A 22,729-nucleotide genomic window follows, 5' to 3' on the forward strand; every position below is an offset into this window, starting at 1 on the left:
TTGCACGTCTGTTCGTGACAATTTTTCGTCTAGTTAGCATCACATAAAAGCTGGATAATGATGGGCGGAGCAGGCTAGGAGTGTTGGACACAGAGCTGTCAATCAAGCTGCTCATTAGCCACGCCCACACAGTTCTCAGATAGGTCTGATCAGCTGTTTTTAAGTCGTGTTTTATCATATTTATCTCTGATATTTTTCATTCAAGCTTTGCTGGATGTTAAATATAACTTGTCTTTAGTATCATACAGACGTTTTTAATATTCTACTGTGTTCTTTGGGATTTTAAAGATAGTGGTAGTGTCGTTGTTGTCAACTTGTCTAGTTTTAGCTACAACAACACAGTCCAGCTCGGCAGAGGAGCATTTTAAACTGCTGACCTGAACTCTTTGGGGTGAATGGACTTTAAGCAGCGCACTGTAAAGCCTGTCCAACAGTAGCTATGAAAGAGCACGTTTGTGGGCGGAGCCTGGAGAGGGGAATTCAATTAATGGTGTAGGTTTGGTTGGGCCGTGTTCTTCTTTGGGTGGAGGGGTATGGGTTTGGTCAGGCAGTATTTGGGCGGTGTCGTAGTGGTCATCTTTAACATCCTCCACAGCTCTTCACACAGCTGCTCCCCAGCGCCGCACACTGGCCAGTCAGTGCTGCTACACCACAGCGGGAGAACTGGTCACGGCACAGGTCAGCTGAGGGTCAGGGAATTAAACTAATTAGCTTCGTTACCATGTTCAGGTGATCTGAATAATAGAGCTATGAAAAGAGCTGAGCGATAATATTATCATAATTATTTTGACAAAATAACAGTTGCCTAGTTGACCACAATCCCAAAGCAATGGTTCTTCAAGGGTTCTGTAGTCAAGAGAAGGGTTTTATTTAGAACCAGAGTTCTATATAGAACTATTTCAGGCTTAAGTGGTCCAATAAATATCAAGCTTGTAACAATAGAAGAACCCCTTTGGTGCTATGCAGAACCATATATAACACATTCTGCATTAATCTGAAGAACAATGAAACCACACAAAGAACCATTTAAGCATGAAATGGTTCTATATAGAACTCATGGTTCTAAACAGAACCATTCCCTTTAATATACAGCCATCTTTTGAAGAGTGTAGCCCATCTGAGTTAAACCATTTGTCATTTGCATTCTTTTCAAATATGAACTGCCAGTGCAGCTGCAGTGAGACCATCAACAGCACTGTCCTGTTTATATAACTGAAATGCTGATATGTGTGAAATATCTGATTATTAATAGCAGATCAGCTATGAGTCCATAGAACCACTCACAGTTCTCACCTCTCAGCAGCTCCTCATGAGCGCAAACAGTCCTCACACAGATCTCCTTATTTATAACGTACACCCTGCGCAGACTACAGAGAGAGAGAGAGAGAGAGAGAGACCTTTAAACAACACTAGCACAGTCTGGACATCAAAAGGTATTTATAGACGTTTTATTGAATATTAGTTTTTAAATGTTAAATAATATAATACACTGATCTTTCTACAGTCATTACTGGACAAGCTGTCTGCACTGATATTTAATCACTTGAATCACATATTCATTTATATATTTAATCATAGATATGAATAATTCTGGACATTAATTATATTAAAACATAATTCTGGATATTAATTAAATTAGAACCTCATTCTTGATATTAATTTAATTTAGAACTAACAATGGTCAGTGGGTGTATATACAGGATGAGCGGTAGTGTAAATGTGATGGTCAGTGAGTGTATATACAGGACGAGCGCTAGTGTAAATGTGATGTAATGGTCAGTGAGTGTATATACAGGACGAGTGCAAGTGTAAATGTGATGTAATGGTCAGTGAGTGTATATACAGGACGAGCGGTAGCGTAAATGTGATGTGACGGTCAGTGAGTGTATATACAGGACGAGCGGTAGCGTAAATGTGATGTGACGGTCAGTGAGTGTACATACTGACCTGTAGAAGCAGATGCTGTTGAGACACTGTTTACAGGGCTGGTGGACGGAGTAGAGTCTGGTGCAGGGGTACTGCTCCTCACGGCAGTCTGAACAGCAACAACAAACACCGTCACACCCACAAACCGAGATCACTGTCACTGTCACGCCGGCCGATGATTACTGAACAATTCTAAACATTTTATACGGCACGTAGCTCCGCCCACACACTGTGATTGGCTGAAAAGTGTTCACAGTTATACCTGTAGCATTGTGCAGGAGAACAGTTGCTAAATAACAGCAATGGTGTTACTCGAAGCTGCTGGAACCACTTTTTTTTTGGTGGAATAAACTGAACATTAAAAACATACATCAAACAATTTTTATTGATTTATTTTTGCTTCACTTTTTACTTCATTCGTTAAACTGTTGTAAAGCAGCACGCAGGAGTTCTGAGTGTGCTTATGGTGAATAAAAGCACAGCCGCGATGATATTCACTATAATGCACTACATTATCTCTCTCTCTCTCTCTCTCTCTTTGTCTCTCTCACTCTCTCTCTGAGTCTCCTTTTTCTCTCTCATGAGCTTTTAGTTTTTCTTTTTTCTCTCTTCTTTCTCTCTCGTCTTGTTCTCCCTTTTTGTCTCGTGCACTTTTTGCTTCTTTTCTCTCATCTTTCCTTCTTTGTCTCTCTTCTCTCTTTTCACGCTCTGCTCTGTCTCTATCTTTTAGTTTCTTTTGCCTCTTATGCTTTTTGTTTTTCTTTTTTCCATCTCTTTCTTCCTTCTCTCTTTCTCTCTCTCTTTCTTTTTCTCTTCTTGCTCTCCTTTTTTCTGTTTGTTTCTCTCTCTCCTTTCTCTCTCTGCTCTTTCTCTTTGTTTCTTGTCTCTTGCAGTTTTGTTTCTCTTTTTTCTCTTTCTCAGTTCTCTCTCTTTTTCTTTCTTCTAACTCTCTTTTGATTTCTTTTCTCTCTCCCTTCAGTCTGTTTCTTTTCCTCTCTCTGTCTCTCTCTTTTCCTTTCCCTTCTCTCTGTCTGTGTCTCTTACCCAGTGGTCCAGGCTCTGTGGGCTCTGTCAGCTGTAATTCAGCTTCTGAAAAACATAACAAAAGAAGAAACAATGATGATCTGAAAACGGGACTGTGTGTGTGTGTGTGTGTGTGTGACTGTACTGTGTGTGCTTGCGTGTGTTTGTGCATGTGTGTGTGTGTGTGTGTGTGTGTGTGACTGTACTGTGTGTGCTTGCGTGTGTTTGTGCATGTGTGTGTGTGTGTGTGGGCGTGCGTGCATGCGTGCGTGCGTGCGTGCGCGTGTGTGTGTGTGTGTGTGTTTGTGTGTGTGTGTGTGTGTGTTTGTGTGTGTGTGTGTGTGTGTGCGTGTGTGTGTGTGTGTGTACCAGTCTGTCCTCCCACTTCTGGCTCTTGTATCACCTGCTGGGAGAGCAGCTGCGGATCTGCAGGTAAGAAAACATCACTTTACACATTTTTCATTATAAACTACGCTGAACTTAAACAGGACTGAAATGAATCCGACATTAAAGGGCCTGTTTGATGTAAACAATCTTTGCCTTTGTGAAATAAAGCGTTTGATGTAGTATTTACACTAATGTACCACTCGCTCTTCAGTCCGTATAATTAAACTAATCTGCAAAAACAGCCTGTTTGAGAAATCACAATAAGAAGTCCTACAGCAGTTTAGCCCCGCCCATTCAGCCTACAGCAGTTTAGCTCCACCCATTCAGCCTACAGCAGTTTAGCTCCACCCATTCAGCCTACAGCAGTTTAGCTCCACCCATTCAGCCTACAGCTGTTTAGCTCCACCCATTCAGCTACAGCAGTTTAGCTCCACCATTCAGCTACAGCAGTTTAGCTCCACCCATTTAACCTGCAGTACGTATGTAATAGACGTTGTACCATTACCACTGAATTTATTTGTTTTTTGAATAGGCACAATACAGGACAACCAATCAAAACAGAGCTTTACATATATCGGTCTTAAAGTCACAGTAACAAAAACAGCCTGTTTAATTCTAAGAGAAAATGATCATGTAAAAATGAATTATGTGAGTTTCTGATTTATATAAAATCACACAAAATTAGACCCAAAATACAATAAAAATGCAGGATGTGGTCCCTTTAATGCACTGGGACAATGTCTTAAAGCTGCACTATGTAAGATTTGGGGATTTGGAGCCCTCTCTGGTGGACATGTGTAACCACACACAGCAACTGCATCTTCCAAGGATGTGAGTGAATTATCTACTATCGTCATCATATCTTCATCAGTATGATGTTGATTTGAGATCATTTGAGGCCGAAACATCGAGCCGGACCTTCTTTCAGAGTCTGTGTGTGACGTTAACACGTAAAGACGTACGACAGGCTTTACAGGCGGCTCGCAGCAGCAGCGCCGTATTTTGGCCTGTTTGTATTCTCCTCACTCAGTAACGACACTCAGTTTTAAAAGACATCTTACATAGTGCAGCTTCTAAATCTAAATCTTGAATGTTTTTTCTCTGTAACAGCATCACTTTCTGCTGTTGTCATCAACATGAAGCCCTTGTTTTTCTGGCTGCAGTCAGACAGAGAAGCAGGTCTGTGTGCAGAGGAGGTGAGACGTGATGGGTTTATCCTAATGCAGGTTTAGAGGAGACGCTGGACTTACACTGTGAATCATACGGGCTGTAATCAGGATCAGCTGTGGAAACACAGACAAACGGTCAGAGCATGAAACACGTTTTATCCTATATAAACATTGAGGATGCACGGATATGGAGCCAGAGCTGATACCTGACATTTTTAATACAGAGGAGCGCAGGGAACAACCTAACACAGGGCCCCATTCAACACGACTCTTATTCTGTTATAGAAGGTCAAGCAGCATGAGCTTCTGGCCACATTACCACATTTCCTAGCTGTGCCCTCCCACCAGATTCTAACAGGAACACTGCACTTCCCTCATTTTGGGTGGAATTGTACTGAACGGTAGGAGCTGGAAACAAAGTTCAGGTGTTCGTTTGTAGCAGAGATGTTTATGTTGCTTGTATAAAAACAAGATTATTCCAACTTCAATATTTAAAAAATGATTTCACAAAAATGAATGTGTTGGGTTTTGTTCCGCTCTCCCCTACACATCAGCTGATGATGGCATATAAACCACCTGGATTAGCATTACAGACAAATATAATTATATTTCTAGAGTTGAAAATGCGGTAAAATAAATAAAATGCGGATATTTTACTGCAGCAACTAATTAAGTCGTGGCCATGATTTAGTAAGTATGGAGCCCTGCTGGTGACATCCCATATATATATATAATAACGTGTGGGAATAAGATCATAATGTGTGGCCACGACTTAGTAAGACATGGGAATGAGATAATTAAGCTGTGGTCACGACTTAGTAAGGCATGAGAATGAGATAATTAAGTCAAGGCCATGACTTAGTAAGGCACGGGAATGAGATAAGTTGTCGCCATGACTTAGTTAGGCATGTGAATGAGATAATTAAGTCAAGGCCACGACTTAGTAAGGCGTGGGAATGAGATAATTAAGTCATGACCACAACTTAGTGAGGCATGAGAATGAGATGATTAGGTTGTGGCCATGACTTAGTAAGGCATGGGAATCAGATAAGTTGTGGCCACAACTTAGTAAGCCATGGGAACGAGATAATTAAGTTGTGGCCACAATTTAGTTAGGCATGTGAATGAGATGATTAGGTTCCATGACTTTGTAAGGCATGGGAATGAGATAAGTTGTGGCCGCAGCTTAGTAAGGTGTGGGAACGAGATAATTAAGTTGGGGCCATGACACAGTAAGGCATTGCAATGGGATAATTAGGTCATGGCCACAACTTAGTAAGGCACAGGAATGAGATAAGTTGTGGCCACGACTTAGTTAGGCATGTGAATGAGATAATTAAGTCATGGCCACGACTTAGTAATGCATGAGAAAGAGACAATTAAGCTGTGGTCACGACTTAGTAAGGCATGAGAATGAGATAATTAAGTCAAGGCCACGACTTAGTAAGTCGTGGGAATGAGATAATTAAGTTGTGGCCACGACTTAGTTAGGCATGTGAATGAGATAATTAAGTCATAGCCATGACTTAGTAAGGCACGTGAACAAGATAATTAGGTTGTGGCCGTGATTTAGTAAGCCATGGGAACGAGATAACTAAGTTGTGGCCACGACTTAGTAATGCGTGGGAACGTGATAATTAAGTTGTGGCCACAATTTAGTTACGCGTGTGAATGAGATGATTAGGTTATGGCTTTAGCGACATGATCAACACTTGATCTCATAATGTTTTGGCTCAGTGGTGAATAAAGCTCCTTTTTTCAGTTCTCAAAATCTAAAAAGTAAAACATTGGAAAGATAAAATACTCGTCTTAAAGGGGAACTCTTTAAGAGTCGTTCAGAGTGGTTTGGTGTGAAACGCTCTGTTCTAGATAAACTTACCGAGTCAGAACTGTTCACAGTGGTGGTGATAGGAACCAGACGTCCACCTCTAAAAGCTCCCTCACAGAAAGTTCCTACATGAAATGGTTATGAATTCACTGCCTGATGACTGAGACACTGTTTTATGATAGTTTAGAGAACTTAAACTCCATTCATGGTGGAGGGATACATGCAGGGCGCTGTGAGGCAAAATAGTCCCCAAGGAAAACGTATTATGTCAGATTTTCCACTATTTTCCATCATCAACATTCCATATAGACTCAGAAGACTCGTGTAGGTTCACTGGTGGTTCTGGATAGTAAATAAAATGTCTATATCTGTGTTGTAGTCATGGCGACCCCTGGTTCCTATCACCACCACTGTAAAGACATCTGAATCAGTAAGTTGCTCTACAAATGAACCATTTCGCATCAAATCAATGACTTTGTTTATATCTCAAGCACTGAATTATGCAGAAATTTTGTATTCCTCTTTAATGAAATACACTATTACAAACAAACCCATAATAGACACTAATAATAATGATAATAATAATAATGATAATAATAATAATAATAATAATAATAAGTAAATGTGCAGAATAAATAAATCTGAATAATGTGAATTAAGTCTAAATAGACCAACAGAACTGGAGAGATGCAACCAGCTGCACATACACATGTATAATAATAATAACAATTATTAAATAATCTGGCACAGATTATCTGTGCTGTGTTTTACTTCTCACCAAATTTGAACAGGTCCTCTCTGTAGTCAAACGTCTGCGCCAGGATGACTGCAGGTACAAAAAGAGAATTAGTTACGGGGTCTCTGCAGGACCACCAGGCAGAGGGGGCGCCCACAGGGACAATAACTTTTATTACACTGAGGGTCTTTACTACCTTATTACTGTAATTGGTCAACAGCAGGTGTGTGTGTGTGTGTGTGTGTGTGTGTGTGTGTGTGTGTGTGACTCACCGGGCAGACCCAGCAGTAGGAGGACGCTGGCTCTCATCGTGTGTGTGTGTGTGTGGAGGTAGACTCACTCACGCTGCAGAGAGACAAACAGCAGCACTGAGAATCTGTTCAGTTACGATTCTTAAGGAATCGACTCAGTGAATCAAATCAGCTTTCACTGGACCTGTGTCCAAAACCACATATTGCACTTGCTGTCAGTAGTGCACTACACTCTTAAAAAAGATGGTTCTTCATGGGTTCTTTAGTGAAGAAAATGGTTCTATATAGAACCATGAACACTCAAAGAACCTGTTGCATGATGAAATGATTCATTGCCTGGTCAAATGGTTCTTCAGATTGATGGATAATGTGTTGTATATGGTTCTATATAGCATCAAAAGAGATTCTTTTATTGATACGACATCAAGCTTGACACAATTGAAGAACCTTTTTTGGTGCTATATAGAACCCTTGTCAAAAAAAGTTCTATATAGAACCATATACAGCACATTCTCCATCAGTCTGAAGAACCATTTTACCATGCAGAGAGCCATTTAATCATGCGAAGGGTTCTTGGAGTGTTCATGGTTCTATATAGAACCATTTTTTTTGTTAAAGAATCCTTGAAGAACGCTAGTATGCCGTTTGGACATGGTTATGACAATGGTTCTCCGCATGGTGAAATGGTTCTTCAGATTGATGGTCAATGTGTTGTATATGGTTCTATAGCATCAGAAACAGGTGTTCTCCTATTGCAACAAGATTGACCATTTTTAATGATAGCAGAACCCTTTTTGGTTCTGTTTAGAACCCTATACAACACATTCACTATCAATTTGAAGTTTTACTATGCACAGAACCATTTAAGCATGCAAATGGTTCTTTGAGTGTTCATGGTTCTCTGTAGAACCATTGTCTTTACATGATTCAATGTGATTCAGTTTGATTCTTTTGGTATGAATCAGAATCATTGTTAAAGATACACTGAAAGTGGAGAGACAGACCTTAAAAACAACACAGTGAGATTTTTTGTGAGACTTTTATGTTAAAAAACAGATAATTTCTAATTTTATATCGGCTAAAAATACAATGTACTGAATTTTATTATAATCAATTATAATTGACTTCAACATTCCATAATCAATGCAGTTGAATCACCACCTTCAGATCAATGCAGTCACCCCCCACTTCCATCATTCTCTCTCCCTGTCTCCCTCTCTCTCTCTCTCTCCCTGTCTCTCTCTCTCTCTCTCTCTGCGCATGCGCGGGTGTGAGCGGTAGAGTGAGCGGAGCGCGGTGAGCGTGAGTGCGAGTGGTTGGCGTTTTGCCAAACTTTTTTCTCTGTTGTTACGTCGTTGTCAGTCTGTATCTGTAGTTTGTTTGAGTGAGTTTGTGTGTGAGTGTGTGTGTGTGTGTGTGAGTGAGGTGTGGTGGGGTGTGTGCGGGGCGTCAGTTACCGGCGTTTTGCTGGGAGCATGGCGTCCCAAAGCCCCAGGCTGTATGAGAGCCTGTCTCGCCGGCATGGTGTAAAGGTGGAGTGCCGCGCGAGTGTGGAGGAGTGCTGTTTGGCGGCGGGGAGCGTCGTCGGGTACAATAATGTTGTGTCTGCTTCGCGCATGAACAGCGCTGTGGTGATGTTCCTGTCCACTGTGGACAAAGCTAATGAACTGGTGCAGAGTGGACTCGTAATTAGTGATCAGTTCGTGTCTGTTCTGCCCCTCAGTACTCCGTCCAAAAAGATTATTCTGTCAAACGTCCCCCCGTTTATCTCTGACGAGCTGATCGCTCAGGAGCTGTCCCGGTTTGGAAAACTTGTCTCCCCCATTAAAAAGATCCCCCTCGGCTGTAAATCGCCCCTGGTGAAGCACCTGGTGTCGTTCAGGAGGTTGGTTTTCATGGTGCTGAGAGATGGTGAGGACGAGCTGGACCTGGTGCTGAAGTTCAGAGTCGAGGGGTTTGAGTACACGGTGTTTGTGTCGTCTGACACCAACATGAAGTGCTTCAGGTGCGGCCTGACCGGACATCTCGTCCGAGCCTGCCCTGAAAAGCTCAGCGCTAACGCTAATGATGCCGGGAGCGCGGAGCGGCCGGGGCCTGCCGCGGCTGAGCCCGCGGTGGCCGTCCCCCCTGCGGCTGCTGCTCGGCCGGCTGCGCGGGACCCGGCGGCTGCGGCGCCTGCGGGGGAAGAGCCGGCTGCGGCCGTGCCGGCCTCGGAAATGTCTGCTGGGGTTGCGCCGGCCGCGGACGAGCCTTTCCCGGCGGCGCTAACCGCGGAGGAGCCCGCTGTGGACGAGCCTGGTGGTGAGGAGCAGGAGCGGGGGATTCCTGACCCGGGGGAGCAAGATAACCAGGTAAGGGACAGCGGGACTGAGGTCAGTCTAGCTGGTACAGCAGTGGAGGTGGAAATGGAAGTGGAGACTGTTTTTAAAGTTCCTAATAAAAGAAAGAAGCGGAACCGAGGGAAGGGCACTAAACAGGCCAAAACAGACAGCAGTGCGGTGAATGAAGTGGAGTCTGAGAGCGAAGGCTCTCTGTCTGACTCGGGCTGGTCGGTGTGCTCGCAGGAAGAGAACATGGCTGTGCTCTATAAAGTTGACGATATAAGAAAGTTCTTGCGGGTCACTAAAGGCCAAAAGGGCGTCCGTGTTGAAGAGCACTTCCCAAATAGTTCACAGTTTATCCATGACGTCAGGCATTTTAGGAGGGAAGGGTCCTTCACCGCTTTAGAAGTCTACAGGCTGAAGAAGATCCTGACCAGACTTAATAAAGTGAGCACTGAGGATGAGATCTGACACTTCCTGCCCTCCCTGGTTCAGAATGGCCTCTGTTTTTAGTGTTTTTTATCTATTTTATTTTTTAATGGGTGATGTCAGAGTGGCGAGTCTGAACATTAATGGGGCGAGAGACTGTGGAAAAAGAGCAAAGCTATATGAGTTGGTGAAGCAGAAGAGACTTGATGTAATATTTGTACAGGAAACGCATAGTGATGTCAGTAACGCTGCAGACTGGGCTAAAGAGTGGGAGGGGCTTGCCTTTTTAAGTCATAACTCTTCTTCCAGTGGTGGGGTGGCTGTTCTTTTATCACAGAGTTTTACTCCTTGTTCTTATTCAGTGGATGAAATTTTAAATGGCAGACTTTTAAAAGTGACAGCGTGTTTTGAGAACACTGTTTTTGTTTTTATTTGTGTTTATGCCCCAACTGGGGGGATGGACAGGATGTCCTTTTTGGACACTCTGGACACCGTAATTGCAGGTTGTGGTTCTGATGAGTTTTTAATACTGGGTGGGGATTTTAACTGTACAGCAGACAGCATGGACAGGAACCACATGGAACCGCATGCTGCGTCCCGTAAGAGATTGTGTGAGATGCTGGAGGCCCATGACTTGTGTGATGTCTGGAGGAACTTCCATGGAGGGCAGAGACAGTATACCTGGGCACATTCAAGAGATAACACACTCTCATTGGCAAGGCTGGATCGATTTTATGGTTTTAGGTATCAACTTTCTGCTTTTACACGCTGTCTTATCTCCCCAGTTGGTTTTTCAGACCATTGTATGGTCCAGTGCACAGTAAGGAAACGTAACGTTAAGCCACAGAGTGCATACTGGCATTTTAACACTGCGCTTTTAGAGGATGCCAATTTTAGAGAGTCTTTTACTTTTTTTTGGGATGTTTTTAGCTCAATGAAAACATCTTTTAGCTCTCTGCTGCAGTGGTGGGACATAGCTAAAATACAAATTAAAGTATTCTGTCAGCAGTACACTCTCAATGTCACAAGGGACATAGCCAGATCTCTCAAAGCTCTGGAGACTGAAATAGTGGCGCTCCAGGGTTTAGCAGAGGCCACAGGAAATCGGGGGCATATTGAAGCTCTGAAAACAAAAAAGACTGCATTGGCTGACCTTTTAGGCATAACAGCACAGGGGGCGCTGGTCCGCTCACGTTTCCAGCGCGTGTCGGAAATGGATGCTCCTTCAAAGTTCTTCTTCGGTCTCGAGCGCAGAAATGGACAGAAAAGGTTTATGCATGCTGTGCGTACAGAATCAGGGGATCTCTTATCTGAGCCTTCTGAAATTCGGCAGCAGACAATCAGCTTTTTCTCAAAGCTGTACGAGAGCGAGTGGGCAGAGGCACGAGAGGTGGAGGAGGGATTCTTCTGTGACCTCAGCCAGCTCACGCGAGAGTCTGCTGCAGTGCTGGATGCTGATATCTCTCTGGGGGAGCTGTATGAGGCTCTTCAAGGCATGGAGAATGGTCGGGCGCCAGGTATTGATGGTCTCCCTGTTGAATTTTACAAAGCGTTTTGGTCAGTGTTGGGGCAGGATGTGCTGGATGTCCTCCAGAACAGCATAAGGGAAGGGAAGCTTCCGCTGAGCTGTCGGAGGGCCGTTCTAACCCTGCTACCCAAGAAGGGGGACCTAGCTGAACTGAAGAACTGGCGCCCTGTCTCTCTATTGTGCACTGACTGCAAGCTGCTCTCAAAAACGTTAGCCTCGAGACTGGGGAAGGTGATGGAGCAGGTGGTTCACCTTGACCAGACGTACTGTGTGCCTGGAAGGTCAATTTTTGACAATGTATATCTAATTCGTGATGTTTTGGAAGTCTCCAGACTATTGGGCTTAAAGACTGGTCTTATTTTTTTGGATCAGGAAAAGGCATTTGACCGGGTTGAACATGGCTATCTGTGGAAAGTTCTGGAGAACTTTGGTTTCAACCCGGGATTTATAGCCATGATCAAGGTTTTGTACAGTGACATTGAGAGTGTACTCAAAGTTAATGGTGGTTTATGTGCTCCTTTTAAAGTGCACAGAGGTATTAGACAGGGCTGTGCTCTGTCTGGCATGTTGTACTCTCTAGCTATTGAACCTCTGTTGTGCAAACTGAGAGACTGCATCTCCGGTTTGTTTATACCTGGCTGTTCTACTCCACTGTGTGTCTCAGCGTATGCAGACGACCTTGTTGTGATAGCAAGTACCCAGACTGATGTGGATGTTTTAGATAGAATTTTAAATGATTTTAGGGTTTTATCGTCTGCAAAAGTAAACTGGACCAAGAGTGAAGCAGTTTTAGTTGGTGACTGGGATGGTGGGGAACCCGCGCTTCCAGATGGGTTGATGTGGAGAAGGGGTGGTTTTAAATATCTGGGGGTGTATCTGGGGGACAGTATCTGTAGTGCACAGAACTGGGATGGCATGGTTGAAAAGATTAAAGGACGCCTCAGTAAGTGGAAATGGTTAGTCCCCCAGATGTCCTATCGGGGAAGGGTGCTTGTTATCAACAACCTCGCTGCATCATCGCTCTGGCATAAACTGGCCTGCGTGGACCCCCCACCGAATCTGCTGGCGAACCTGCAAGCCGTGCTAGTGGACTTCTTCTGGGATCGACTGCACTGGATTCCGCAGGGACTTCTACATCTGCCAAAAGAGGAAGGGGGGCAAGGACTCGTCCACTTGGCTAGCAGGGCCGCTGCCTTCCGACTCCAGTTCATCCAGAGACTTCTTGCTGGTCCCAGTGAGCTGGTTTGGAGGGCGGTATCATGCAAAATATTACACACAGTAGGTGGTCTGGGGTTGGACAGAGCATTGTTTTTAATGAGCACCAAAACACTGGACATTGCTGGGTTGCCTGTTTTTTATCGAGGACTTTTTAAAATCTGGAACTTTTTTAATGTGAATAAACAGGCTGGCTCCGCTTTGCACTGGCTGTTGGAGGAGCCTCTTTTCAACGGCACACGACTGGACTTGGCGGGCACGATCACCCCTGCACTGACTAGAGTCTTGTTGTCATCAGGAGTCACAACCCTACGCCGGCTGGTGGACGTCGCCGGACCAGATCTCACTCGGGTGGAGGACGTGGCTGCGAGGCTGGGGATGAGATCGCTGCGAGTTGTGGCTCAGCTGCTCGAGGGCTGGAGGACAGCTCTCTCTCCTGAGGAACGCGAGCAGGTGAGGGCCTACAGTGCAGGGGTGGTCAGTCCTACGGAGCATGACCCATTCCCGGACATCACTATCACGCCGGACCTACAGGACTGTGAAGGCCCCCTTCTGGAGTGTGAGGGGGAGTCCAGAATGAACTTGGGGACAGTGTCTGGTAAGCTGCTGTACAGAGCCTGTGTGAAGGTACTGAATAAGAAAAGACTGCACAGTAGAACCGACACACCATGGCGTGATGTTTTTAATCTGAGTGATGATGTGAAGCCGGAGTGGAGAGCACTGTATAAACCACCATTGACTAAAAAAGTAGCTGACCTGCAGTGGAGGATTTTACATGGTATTGTCTCAGTCAACGCTTTTATTTCTGTTTTAAATCCTGAGATTTTACCACAGTGTCCTTTTTGTCCCCAGAGAGAAACTGTGTTTCATGCTTTTATGCACTGTTTTAGGCTTTGCTCTTTGTTTGAAGTTTTAAAGAATGTTTTTAGGTCTCTTAATGTGACTTTTACACTCCAGACTTTTATCCTTGGTTTTAAGTACGTCAGAAGAGAGAAATCCAAATGCCAACTGATCAACTTCATTCTTGGGACGGCGAAAATGGCGATATATATCAGTCGTAAGAACAAGGTGGCGCATGGTACTGACTGTGAGGCCACAAGGATTCTCTCTAGGCTGGTCAGATCAAGGATTTTAATTGATTTTAATTATTATAAAAGCATGTGTGATGTGGAGGCCTTTGAGGCGATGTGGTGCTGTGGTGGGGCCGTGTGCTCAGTGTGCGAGGGTGAGCTCTGCTTCGCTCCTGAGCTCAGATGAGCCGGACTGGGTTTTATTTGTTTTCCTGTTTTTATCTATTTATAAAGTGTTTGTCTTATTTTTATTTAATCAATTAATTTATTTCAATATAGCCTAAGATGACACTTTGTGACGGATGACTGTTTTAAAAAAAATGCTGGTTCAATAAAGGACCATCAAAAGTCAAAAGTCTCTCTCTCTCTGTCTCTATCTCTCTCTCTTTCTCCCCCTCTCTCTCTCTCTCCCTCTCTTTCCCTCTCTGTCTCTATCTCCCCTCCAACTTCTCTGACAGAAAGAATGTGGCACGTCTGTCCTCCTTAAGAATCCCTCTGTTTTTCTCTTTTCCTTTATCCCTCCATCTTTTCTCTGAAAAGCTCTGCAGCAGACAGAGCAGCGGCGCATTCCAGCCAAAACACACACACACACACACACACACACACACACACAGCTCCCTCCCCCTGCATGACCCATTCTTTCTTTTTGTCTTTCTTTTTCTTTTCTTTTTCATTCTCATTTTCATTTTTACTCCCTTGTTCTTTTCTCCCTGTCCTTTTTCATTCTTTCCCTCCTTCTCTTCCTCCACTTGCTCTTCATCTCTTTCTCCCTTTCTTTTTTCTCTCTCCCCCTCTCACCATAAATTTTTCATTCCTTTCTCTTTTCTTCCTAAGACTTTCTCTGTCTCTCCTTCTCTCTTCCCTCCCTCCTCCCTCTCTCCTCTTTCTCAGTCTTTCTCTCTCTCTTTCTGCCCCCCCTCTCTCTCTAAACTCTCTCTCCTTCTCTCTCCCTCTTCTCTTTCTCTCTCTAGCACCCTTTCCCTCTCTACCTTTTTCTTCCCTTCTCTCTCTCTCCTCTCCCCCCTCTCTCTAGCCCTCCTTCTCTCTACCTTTTTCTTTCTCTCTCTCTCTCTCTAGCCCCCCCTTTCCTCTCCCTCCTCTCTCTCTCCACTTTCTCTGTCTCTCTCTCTCTCTCATTAGCCCACCCCTTCCCTCTCCCTCCTCTCTCTCTTTCCCTCTCCTTCCTCTCTCCCTCCCTCTCTCTCTCTCTCTAAGTCGGGGTCGTCAGGTTGAGTGAGTACAGTGAGCTCCGTGAGCCAAATCTACAGCTCTGCGCTGTGAGTCACTGAGTTTATACTCATACAGTGACTCCAGAAAGTGTTTGGACGTTTCTGTGCGGCGCTTAAAGCCGTTCGAGGTTCAGTGTGTTAGAGAACTGAGCGTCAGACCCAGCTGCTCCGCTTCAAACGCTCTCTCCTCTCTGGCTGTGAGGCTGCTGAGCCGTTTGTGTGTCCAGACGTCTGCAGGTTTGATCCAAAACGTTTTTAAACACCTCTGAGTTATAATCCCACCACCGAGCTGACCGACACCGCGGTGAGAGAAACAGCCGCGCGCCTCGGCGCTCTGTGGAGCGGCTTCAGGGCCGCCTGGACAGACATGAGGCTCTTTGATGGTTCAGGAGACTCAGAGAAACAGCAGCCCTGAGACGCTTCACTGTCCAGAGAGACGTTACAGCAGCTACAGCAGCAGAACTGTCGCCTTCCTGGACTCTTTGAATATATGGTTCTACAAGGGTTCTTTAGTAAAGACAACAGTCCTGTATAGAACCACGAACACTCAAAGAACCATTTGCATGCTTAAAGCCGTTTTAGCATGGTGAGATGGTTCCTCAGACTGATGGAGAATGTGTTGTATACGGTTCTGTATAGCACCAAAAAGGGTTCTGTCAAGCTTGTGTACAATAGCAGAACCCCTTTTTGGTGCTAATTAAAACCATTTTCAAAAAGGTTCTATATAGAACCATATACAACACATTCTCCATCAATCTGAAGAACCATTTCACCATACAGAGAACCACTTAAGCATGCAAATGGTTCTATATAGACCTCAAGGGTCCAAATAGAACCATTCAATTTACTGAAGAACCCTTTTTTGAGAGACAGTTGTGCTCTTACAAATTAACTAATTAAAAAATAAACATTCTGATGATGAAACGGTTCTTCAGACTGATGGAGAATGTGCTGTATATGGTTCTAGCTTGACATTGTAACAACAGCAAAATCCTTTTTGGTGCTATACAGAACCATATACGACACAGTCTCCGTCAATCTGAAGAACCGCTTCACCATGCAGAGAACCATTTAAGCATGCAAATGGTACTTTGAGTGCTCATGGTTCTCTATAGTCTTTACTAAAGAACCCTTGAAGAACCATCGTTTTTAGTGCACCACACTGGACGAAGCTGGTCTGTGTGGGGTGTTTTGGTGAGGTCAGTCTCAGTAGGTCAATGGAACCAGACGTCTTTACAAGTCATTTTGGGCTGTTTCTTTTAGTCCATTCACCATGAAATTTACACACAATGTAAAGGCCAAAATGCATTTTCAAATCATGTCAAAAACTGAAAAATGACAAAAATGGAGATACGAGGTTTTGACATCAGCGATATGCAAATGAGCTCTGTTGTGATTGCCTCATTCTAAAAGCAGTCCAGGCTGAAACACTTCTTACATCCAACGTATTACAACACGAGTGGGTGGGGCTAAACTACTGTAGCCTAAATAGGTGGACATGTAACTGCATTAGTTTTTGTGACATCACAAAAACAGAGTTCTGAATTAGCTGTTTTAGCAGCTTAATTTCGACCATGTTTACTTACTATGTTAAACTTTTATTTACATAAAGTGAGATCAGTTTTCAGTGATATGGGCCCTTTAAGCAAAAGCCTTGGTCTTTGCATCTGATCTCACTTGTCTAGGAGAATCTACAGAGATGTTAAGATATCTTTAATATTATTATTATTATTATTTTAACTCATTTTCTTTATCATGGGAGGAGTCTAGCATCACTTTGACATCATGCTAAAAGTGTTTTTCCCTTTTTTAGTTAAACATTTCAGAAGGACTTTTATTAAAGTTTAGCTCTTTTTAAAAAAGTTCGTGTCCAAACTGACCCTCTGTTTTTATACGGGACCGAATGAAGTATGTAAAGTGTGCGTTAGTGTGCAGCGTATAGTGAAGCCAGACATTCCTCCAGTGCATCACAGTGGCCATCGGAAACCATATGTTTTCACAGTTCACATCTGGGAACTATTAAACCCCCCCTTTCCTCCCCTTTACTGTCCCCTCCCCCAACAACACACACACACTCACACACACACACCAGGAGGAACCCCTACACCTCCTCTCCTCTCTCCTCCCCTCGCTCCCTTCCTCACCCACTCTTCTTTTCTTCTCTCCTCTCATTTCCTTTCCTCTTTCTCCTCCACTCTCCTCCTCCTCCTCCTCTCTGCTTTGAGCTGTGACTGTGTCCATTCACTGTGTCTCAGTAGGTCTATGAGGTCCAGGCCGTTCCAGCACACGGTATTTATTTTGGCTGCCTCCTCCCTATTGTGCTGTCATTTGCCCCCAAGCTACCCCCCCCAACACCCCCCCTCCACCCCACACCCCCCCACCCCACCACACACCCCCCCCCCAGTCCTACAGTGAGGGGCTCCAAACTCACCTTAAAGGGGCCACTGTGGGTAAAATCACATCAGCAGTGCAGAAAACGGCGAACTCAGCCTCTTCCATTCATTTCTGCATCAACTAACTAAGTGTTTGGACTCAGAGCTGAAGCCGGACTGAGCTGATCGAGCTGATTGATCAGTGATCAGGTGGTCAGTGAGGCCGCGCGTGCTAACCACGCTCCTGCTGAGTCTAAATCAGCCTCGAGAACCAGGAGAAAGTCAGAAACTCTTACCTTCAGGTGCCTCGACTGTTCCCCGAGTGCGCTCTCTGTCTCGCCGTGCGCGTGTATGTGTGTGCGCGAGCCTGGGACTGATCGACTCTCCGCCGCTCCACTGGGTCCTAGCGCGGACCCCCGTTCCCTGAGGCCACGCCCACCCGCTGCAGAACGCTTTGGGGTGGGTGGAGAGGGGCGTGGGGTTGTTTACAGGGGCTCTGAATGCACGTTTAAGATGAGCTATTTGAGGCTCTGAGCTCCTGAGTGGCACAGCTGTCTCTTAAAAAGATGGTTCTTCAAGGGTTCTTTAGTAAAGGCTTCTAGAACAAGAATTTCATGCTTAAATGGTTCTCTGCATGTTGAAATGGTTCTTCAGATTGATGGAGAATTTGTTCTATGTGGTTCTATATAGCACTAGAAAGGTTTTGCTATTGTTAAGAAGCTTGTAGCAGTCACAGTAGAACCCTTTTTGGTGCTACACTCTTAAAAAAGATGGTTCTTCAAGGGTTCTTTAGTAAAGGCAATCTTCTATATAGAACCGTTTCATGCTTAAATGGTCCTCTGCATGGTGAGATTGAAGGAGAGTGTGTTGTATATGGTTCTGCATAGAACCTTTTTGAAAATGGTTCTATACAGCACCATGTATACAAGCTTGACATCAGCAAGCGTAACAATAGCAGAACCCTTTTTGGTGCTGTCTCCATCAGTCTGAAGAACCATTGCACATGCAGAGAAAAATTTAAGCATGCAAATTGTTCTTGGAGTGTTCATGGTTCTACATGGAATCGTATTCTTTACTAAAGAACCCTTTAAAAGAACCATCTTTTCAAAAGTGTAGCACCAAAAAGGGTTCTTCTTTTATTGTTACAAGCTTGACATCATTAACAATAGCAGAACCTTTTGGTGCTGTATAGAACCATATACAACACGTTCTCCATCAGTCTGAAGAACCATTTCACCATGCAGAGAACTCATGGATTACCCTCTTTTAAGACCCCTAATTAAGAACCCTCAAAGAACCATCATTTTTAAAGGTGTACACTGCAAAAAATGATATCAAGGTGAGTGAAATCATCGTAACTCTAGTCTGTATATCTAATATTTCTCATTTTCAGATTGTAGTAAAAAATATTAGTTAAGATTATTTAAATATTTGTAGATTTTTTTATTCAGGTAACTTTATTAGTGAAATGAAACTATATCAGCAGATAATTTGGTTGTTTTAAGAAAAAAAGCTTGAAACAAGCAAAATTAACCACCAATAAAGAGAGATAATTACAGAATAACAGGAGTAATGAGTGAATTTACTTATTCAGAAAGTAATGAGTAATGTAATCATTACATTTTTAAAAATGTAATTAGTAACTGGTGATCGAGTACTTTTTTGAGTAACTACATGTCACAGTCCATTATAACTCATAAAATATAACATTATAACATTATAACTTATAAAATTACTGAAAATATTTGCTACAGTCGCAAATCACAGCTATTTTAAAAATGTATATATATTTCGTAATTGGTTATTTAAGATCAACATGTGCATATAATTTGTATTTTCGTGGGGCCCTTGGCTCTTGGGGCCCAAGGCGGCTGCCTACCTTTGCCTAAATCTGGCGGTTGAGGGCCCCCTAGTGGCCAGGGACCCTGGGCACATGCTCAACATTATGTACCCCTGAAAGGTCATCTCTACTTTCACTTATCAGTGACTAAATAAAATAAACATTTAAGTGTTTGAAAAAATAGGTGATTAAAAAGCTTCGTTTGGCCTCCATTTAACGTTTATATTAGTGGTTTGGTTTACGTGTTGCTTCATTCTTATTTTTGTGCCAGCCGTCCCCATAACATGCCAACCAACCCCGCTAGAAAAACCAGCACAGACCACCAAATCCAGCATATGTTGACTTTTGGATGCTGGTATGCTGGTCATCCAGCAGGACCTTGCTGGGTGTTCAGCTAAACCAGCACCAGACCAGCCCAGAATACATGCAGGTCTAAGGGAAGCCCATGCTGGAGCTGGTTGGCGTCCCTGCCAGAGAAAGCAGCAGCATATGTTGTGTTTTGGATGCTGGTATGCTGGTCAACCAGTATGACCCTGCTGGGTGACCAGCTAAATCAGCACCAGACCAACATAAAACCAGGATAAACCATCTTAGACTGGCTTAGAATTCATGCTGTTTATTTCAGCAGGGTTTACACACTTAAAACTGCAGAGCCCACAAATGAATACATTGAGGTCATAAGTTATAAGGAACTTAACTTGTGGCCTCAATATATTAATTTGAGGCCACACCTTATTTAAAATAATCCCCAAGTCATTTTAGGGGATTAATATAAAACATAAGTAAATACAGTGAAATTTCCTCCTAATTCATTCATCTCTGCCTGACTTTTCAGTTGTTCATCAGTGCGCACTCGTGTTTTAGAACGCTTAGCTAGCATATACTGTGTTCTAGAACACTTGCACGTATAGAATGCTTAGCTAGAGCATATTGTGTTCTAGAACACTTGCACGTATAGAATGCTTAGCTAGTGCATACTGTGTTCTAGAACACTTGCACGTATAGAATGCTTAGCTAGTGCATACTGTATTCTAGAACACTTGCACATATAGAATGCTTAGCTAGTGCATATTGTGTTCTAGAACACTTGCACGTATAGAATGCTTAGCTAGTGCATAGTGTGTTCTAGAACACTTGCACGTATAGAATGCTTAGCTAGAGCATATTGGGTTCTAGAACACTTGCACGTGAAGAATGCTTAGCTAGTGCATAGTGTGTTCTAGAAGACTTGCACGTGTAAAATGCTTAGCTAGAGCATATTGTATTCTAGAACACTTGCACGTGAAGAATGCTTAGCTAGAGCATATTGTGTTCTAGAACACTTGCACGTATAGAATGCTTAGCTAGTGCATACTGTGTTCTAGAACACTTGCATGTATAGAATGCTTAGCTAGAGCATATTGGGTTCTAGAACACTTGCACGTGAAGAATGCTTAGCTAGTGCATAGTGTGTTCTAGAACACTTGCACGTGTAAAATGCTTAGCTAGAGCATATTGTATTCTAGAACACTTGCACGTGAAGAATGCTTAGCTAGAGCATATTGTGTTCTAGAACACTTGCACGTATAGAATGCTTAGCTAGTGCATAGTGTGTTCTAGAACACTTTCACGTATAGAATGCTTAGCTAGAGCATTATGGGTTCTAGAACACTTGCACGTATAGAATGCGTAGCTAGAGCATATTGTGTTCTAGAACACTTGCACGTATAGCATGCTTAGCTAGAGCATATTGTATTCTAGAACACTTGCACAAACAGCATGCTTAGCTAGTGCATATTGTGTTCTAGAACACTTGCACGTGTAGTGTTATAGAACACTTTCATGTGTAGAATGCTTAGCTAGTGCATAGTGTGTTCTAGAACACTTGCATGCATAGAATGCTTAGCTAGTGCATAGTGTTCTAGAACACTTGCACATGCAGAATGCTTAGCTAGTGCATAGTCTTCTAGAACACGTGCACATGCAGAATGCTTAGCTAGAGCATACTGTGTTCTAGAAAACACACAGCTAGTGTACACTGGGCACTCATGAACACTCAGAAGTGTGCATTTGTGTTTCAGCGAGCTTAGCTAGCATGTACATTCTTAAAAAGATGGTTCTTCAAGGGTTCTTTAGTAAAAAAAAAGGTTCTATAAAGAACTGTGGACACTCAAAGAACCATTTGCATGATTAAAGGGTAGTTTGCATCATGTAGGGGTTCTTAAGAATGTGTTGATAGTTCTACATAGAACCCTTTTGAAAGGGGTTCTTCTATTGTTACAAGCTTGACATTGTAACAACAGAAGAACGATTTTGGGTGCTGTATAGAACCATTTTCAAAAAGGTGTCTACATAGAACCATCTACAGCACACTCTCCATCAATCTGAGGAACCATTTCACAATGCAAAGAACCATTTAATCATGCAAAGAGTTCTTTGAGTGTTCACAGTTCTATATAGAACCTTTTTCTTTACTAAAGAACCCTTGAAGAACCATCTTTTTGAGAGTGCAGGTTACTCAAAGTGTGACTCAAAGCTTTCTGAAGGCTCTTCATGTCACCCCAAAACAAAGTCACCCAAAGCCCTCAGTGTAAACTGGTACCTGTGGATCAGTTGGAGAACCTGTGGATCCCCAGCAGAACGTGTAGTACTTTATCATCTGTGTTTTTAGAGGTTTTATTTAATTTGAGGGCTACAACAAACACGTCAGCACAACTGGTTTTCATAGCCCAACAGCTTTTCCCAGAAAACCGCACTGTTAATAAGAACTGTATTGTATTTCAGTCTGCTCTCTGCTGCCCCCTTGTGGCCAACACCCACACCGGCGTGAGCATTCAGGCACTGCTGTCAATGTTTTTGCTGGATACATACAACCGGATGTAAAAGTTTGTGCACCCCTGGTCAGATTCCATGTTGTTGTTGATTTTCTAAGTGTGAATAAGTTAACACACCCTCTACAGAGACACTTCTGCACATATTAATACACAAATACTGTTTACTTACTGAATATAGCATACTGGTATAAATTTGTGGCCTGTGTAAAAGTTATGGCGCATTTTATATTTTATTTTTACCCCCTAATATGTTCAACTCAAAAAAGTGTTGGAAAAATATTTTAAAAATATTTGTTCCCTGACGACGCATTAATAGAATGCAATGATGTACAAATAATGTAAACCATTTTTAAAGGAAAGTAGTACAAAGACAACATATGAAATGTTGAAACTGAGAAATTTTATTGTTTTTTTTTAAATATTTGCCCATTTTGAATTTGATGCCAACAACATCTTCCAAAAAAGTTGGGACAGGGGCCTGTTTAGCACTGTGTCTCATCACCTCTTCTTTAATAACACTCTGTAAGTGTTTGGGAACTGAGGAGACACTGCTGTAGTTCTGAAAGTGAAATGTTTTCCTGTTCTTGTTTGA

General features: G+C 43.2%; 1 protein-coding gene across 2 annotated transcripts; it reads right to left on the reverse strand.

Annotated features, from left to right (window-relative positions):
• Nucleotides 1-293: 293 nt before the first annotated feature.
• mfap2 (microfibril associated protein 2) lies at nt 294-17,874 on the reverse strand. 2 transcript variants are annotated; one of them, XM_036559005.1, is made up of 9 exons: nt 17,781-17,874; nt 7,342-7,414; nt 7,112-7,159; nt 4,587-4,619; nt 3,319-3,375; nt 2,971-3,015; nt 1,948-2,035; nt 1,294-1,367; nt 294-683 (listed from the first exon to the last, which is right to left on the reverse strand). In XM_036559005.1, the coding sequence occupies exons 2-9, from the start codon at nt 7,376-7,378 to the stop codon at nt 580-582; spliced, it is 486 nt and encodes a 161-aa protein (XP_036414898.1). In that variant the 5' UTR covers nt 7,379-7,414; nt 17,781-17,874; the 3' UTR covers nt 294-579. The 2 variants fall into 2 exon arrangements, with proteins under 2 accessions (XP_036414898.1, XP_036414896.1); XM_036559003.1 differs by having other exon boundaries at nt 1,285-1,367.
• Between the last annotated feature and the right edge of the window lie 4,855 nt (nt 17,875-22,729).

This window comes from Colossoma macropomum, unplaced genomic scaffold (genome assembly GCF_904425465.1).
Source record: "Colossoma macropomum unplaced genomic scaffold, Colossoma_macropomum, whole genome shotgun sequence".
NCBI lineage: Eukaryota > Metazoa > Chordata > Actinopteri > Characiformes > Serrasalmidae > Colossoma > Colossoma macropomum.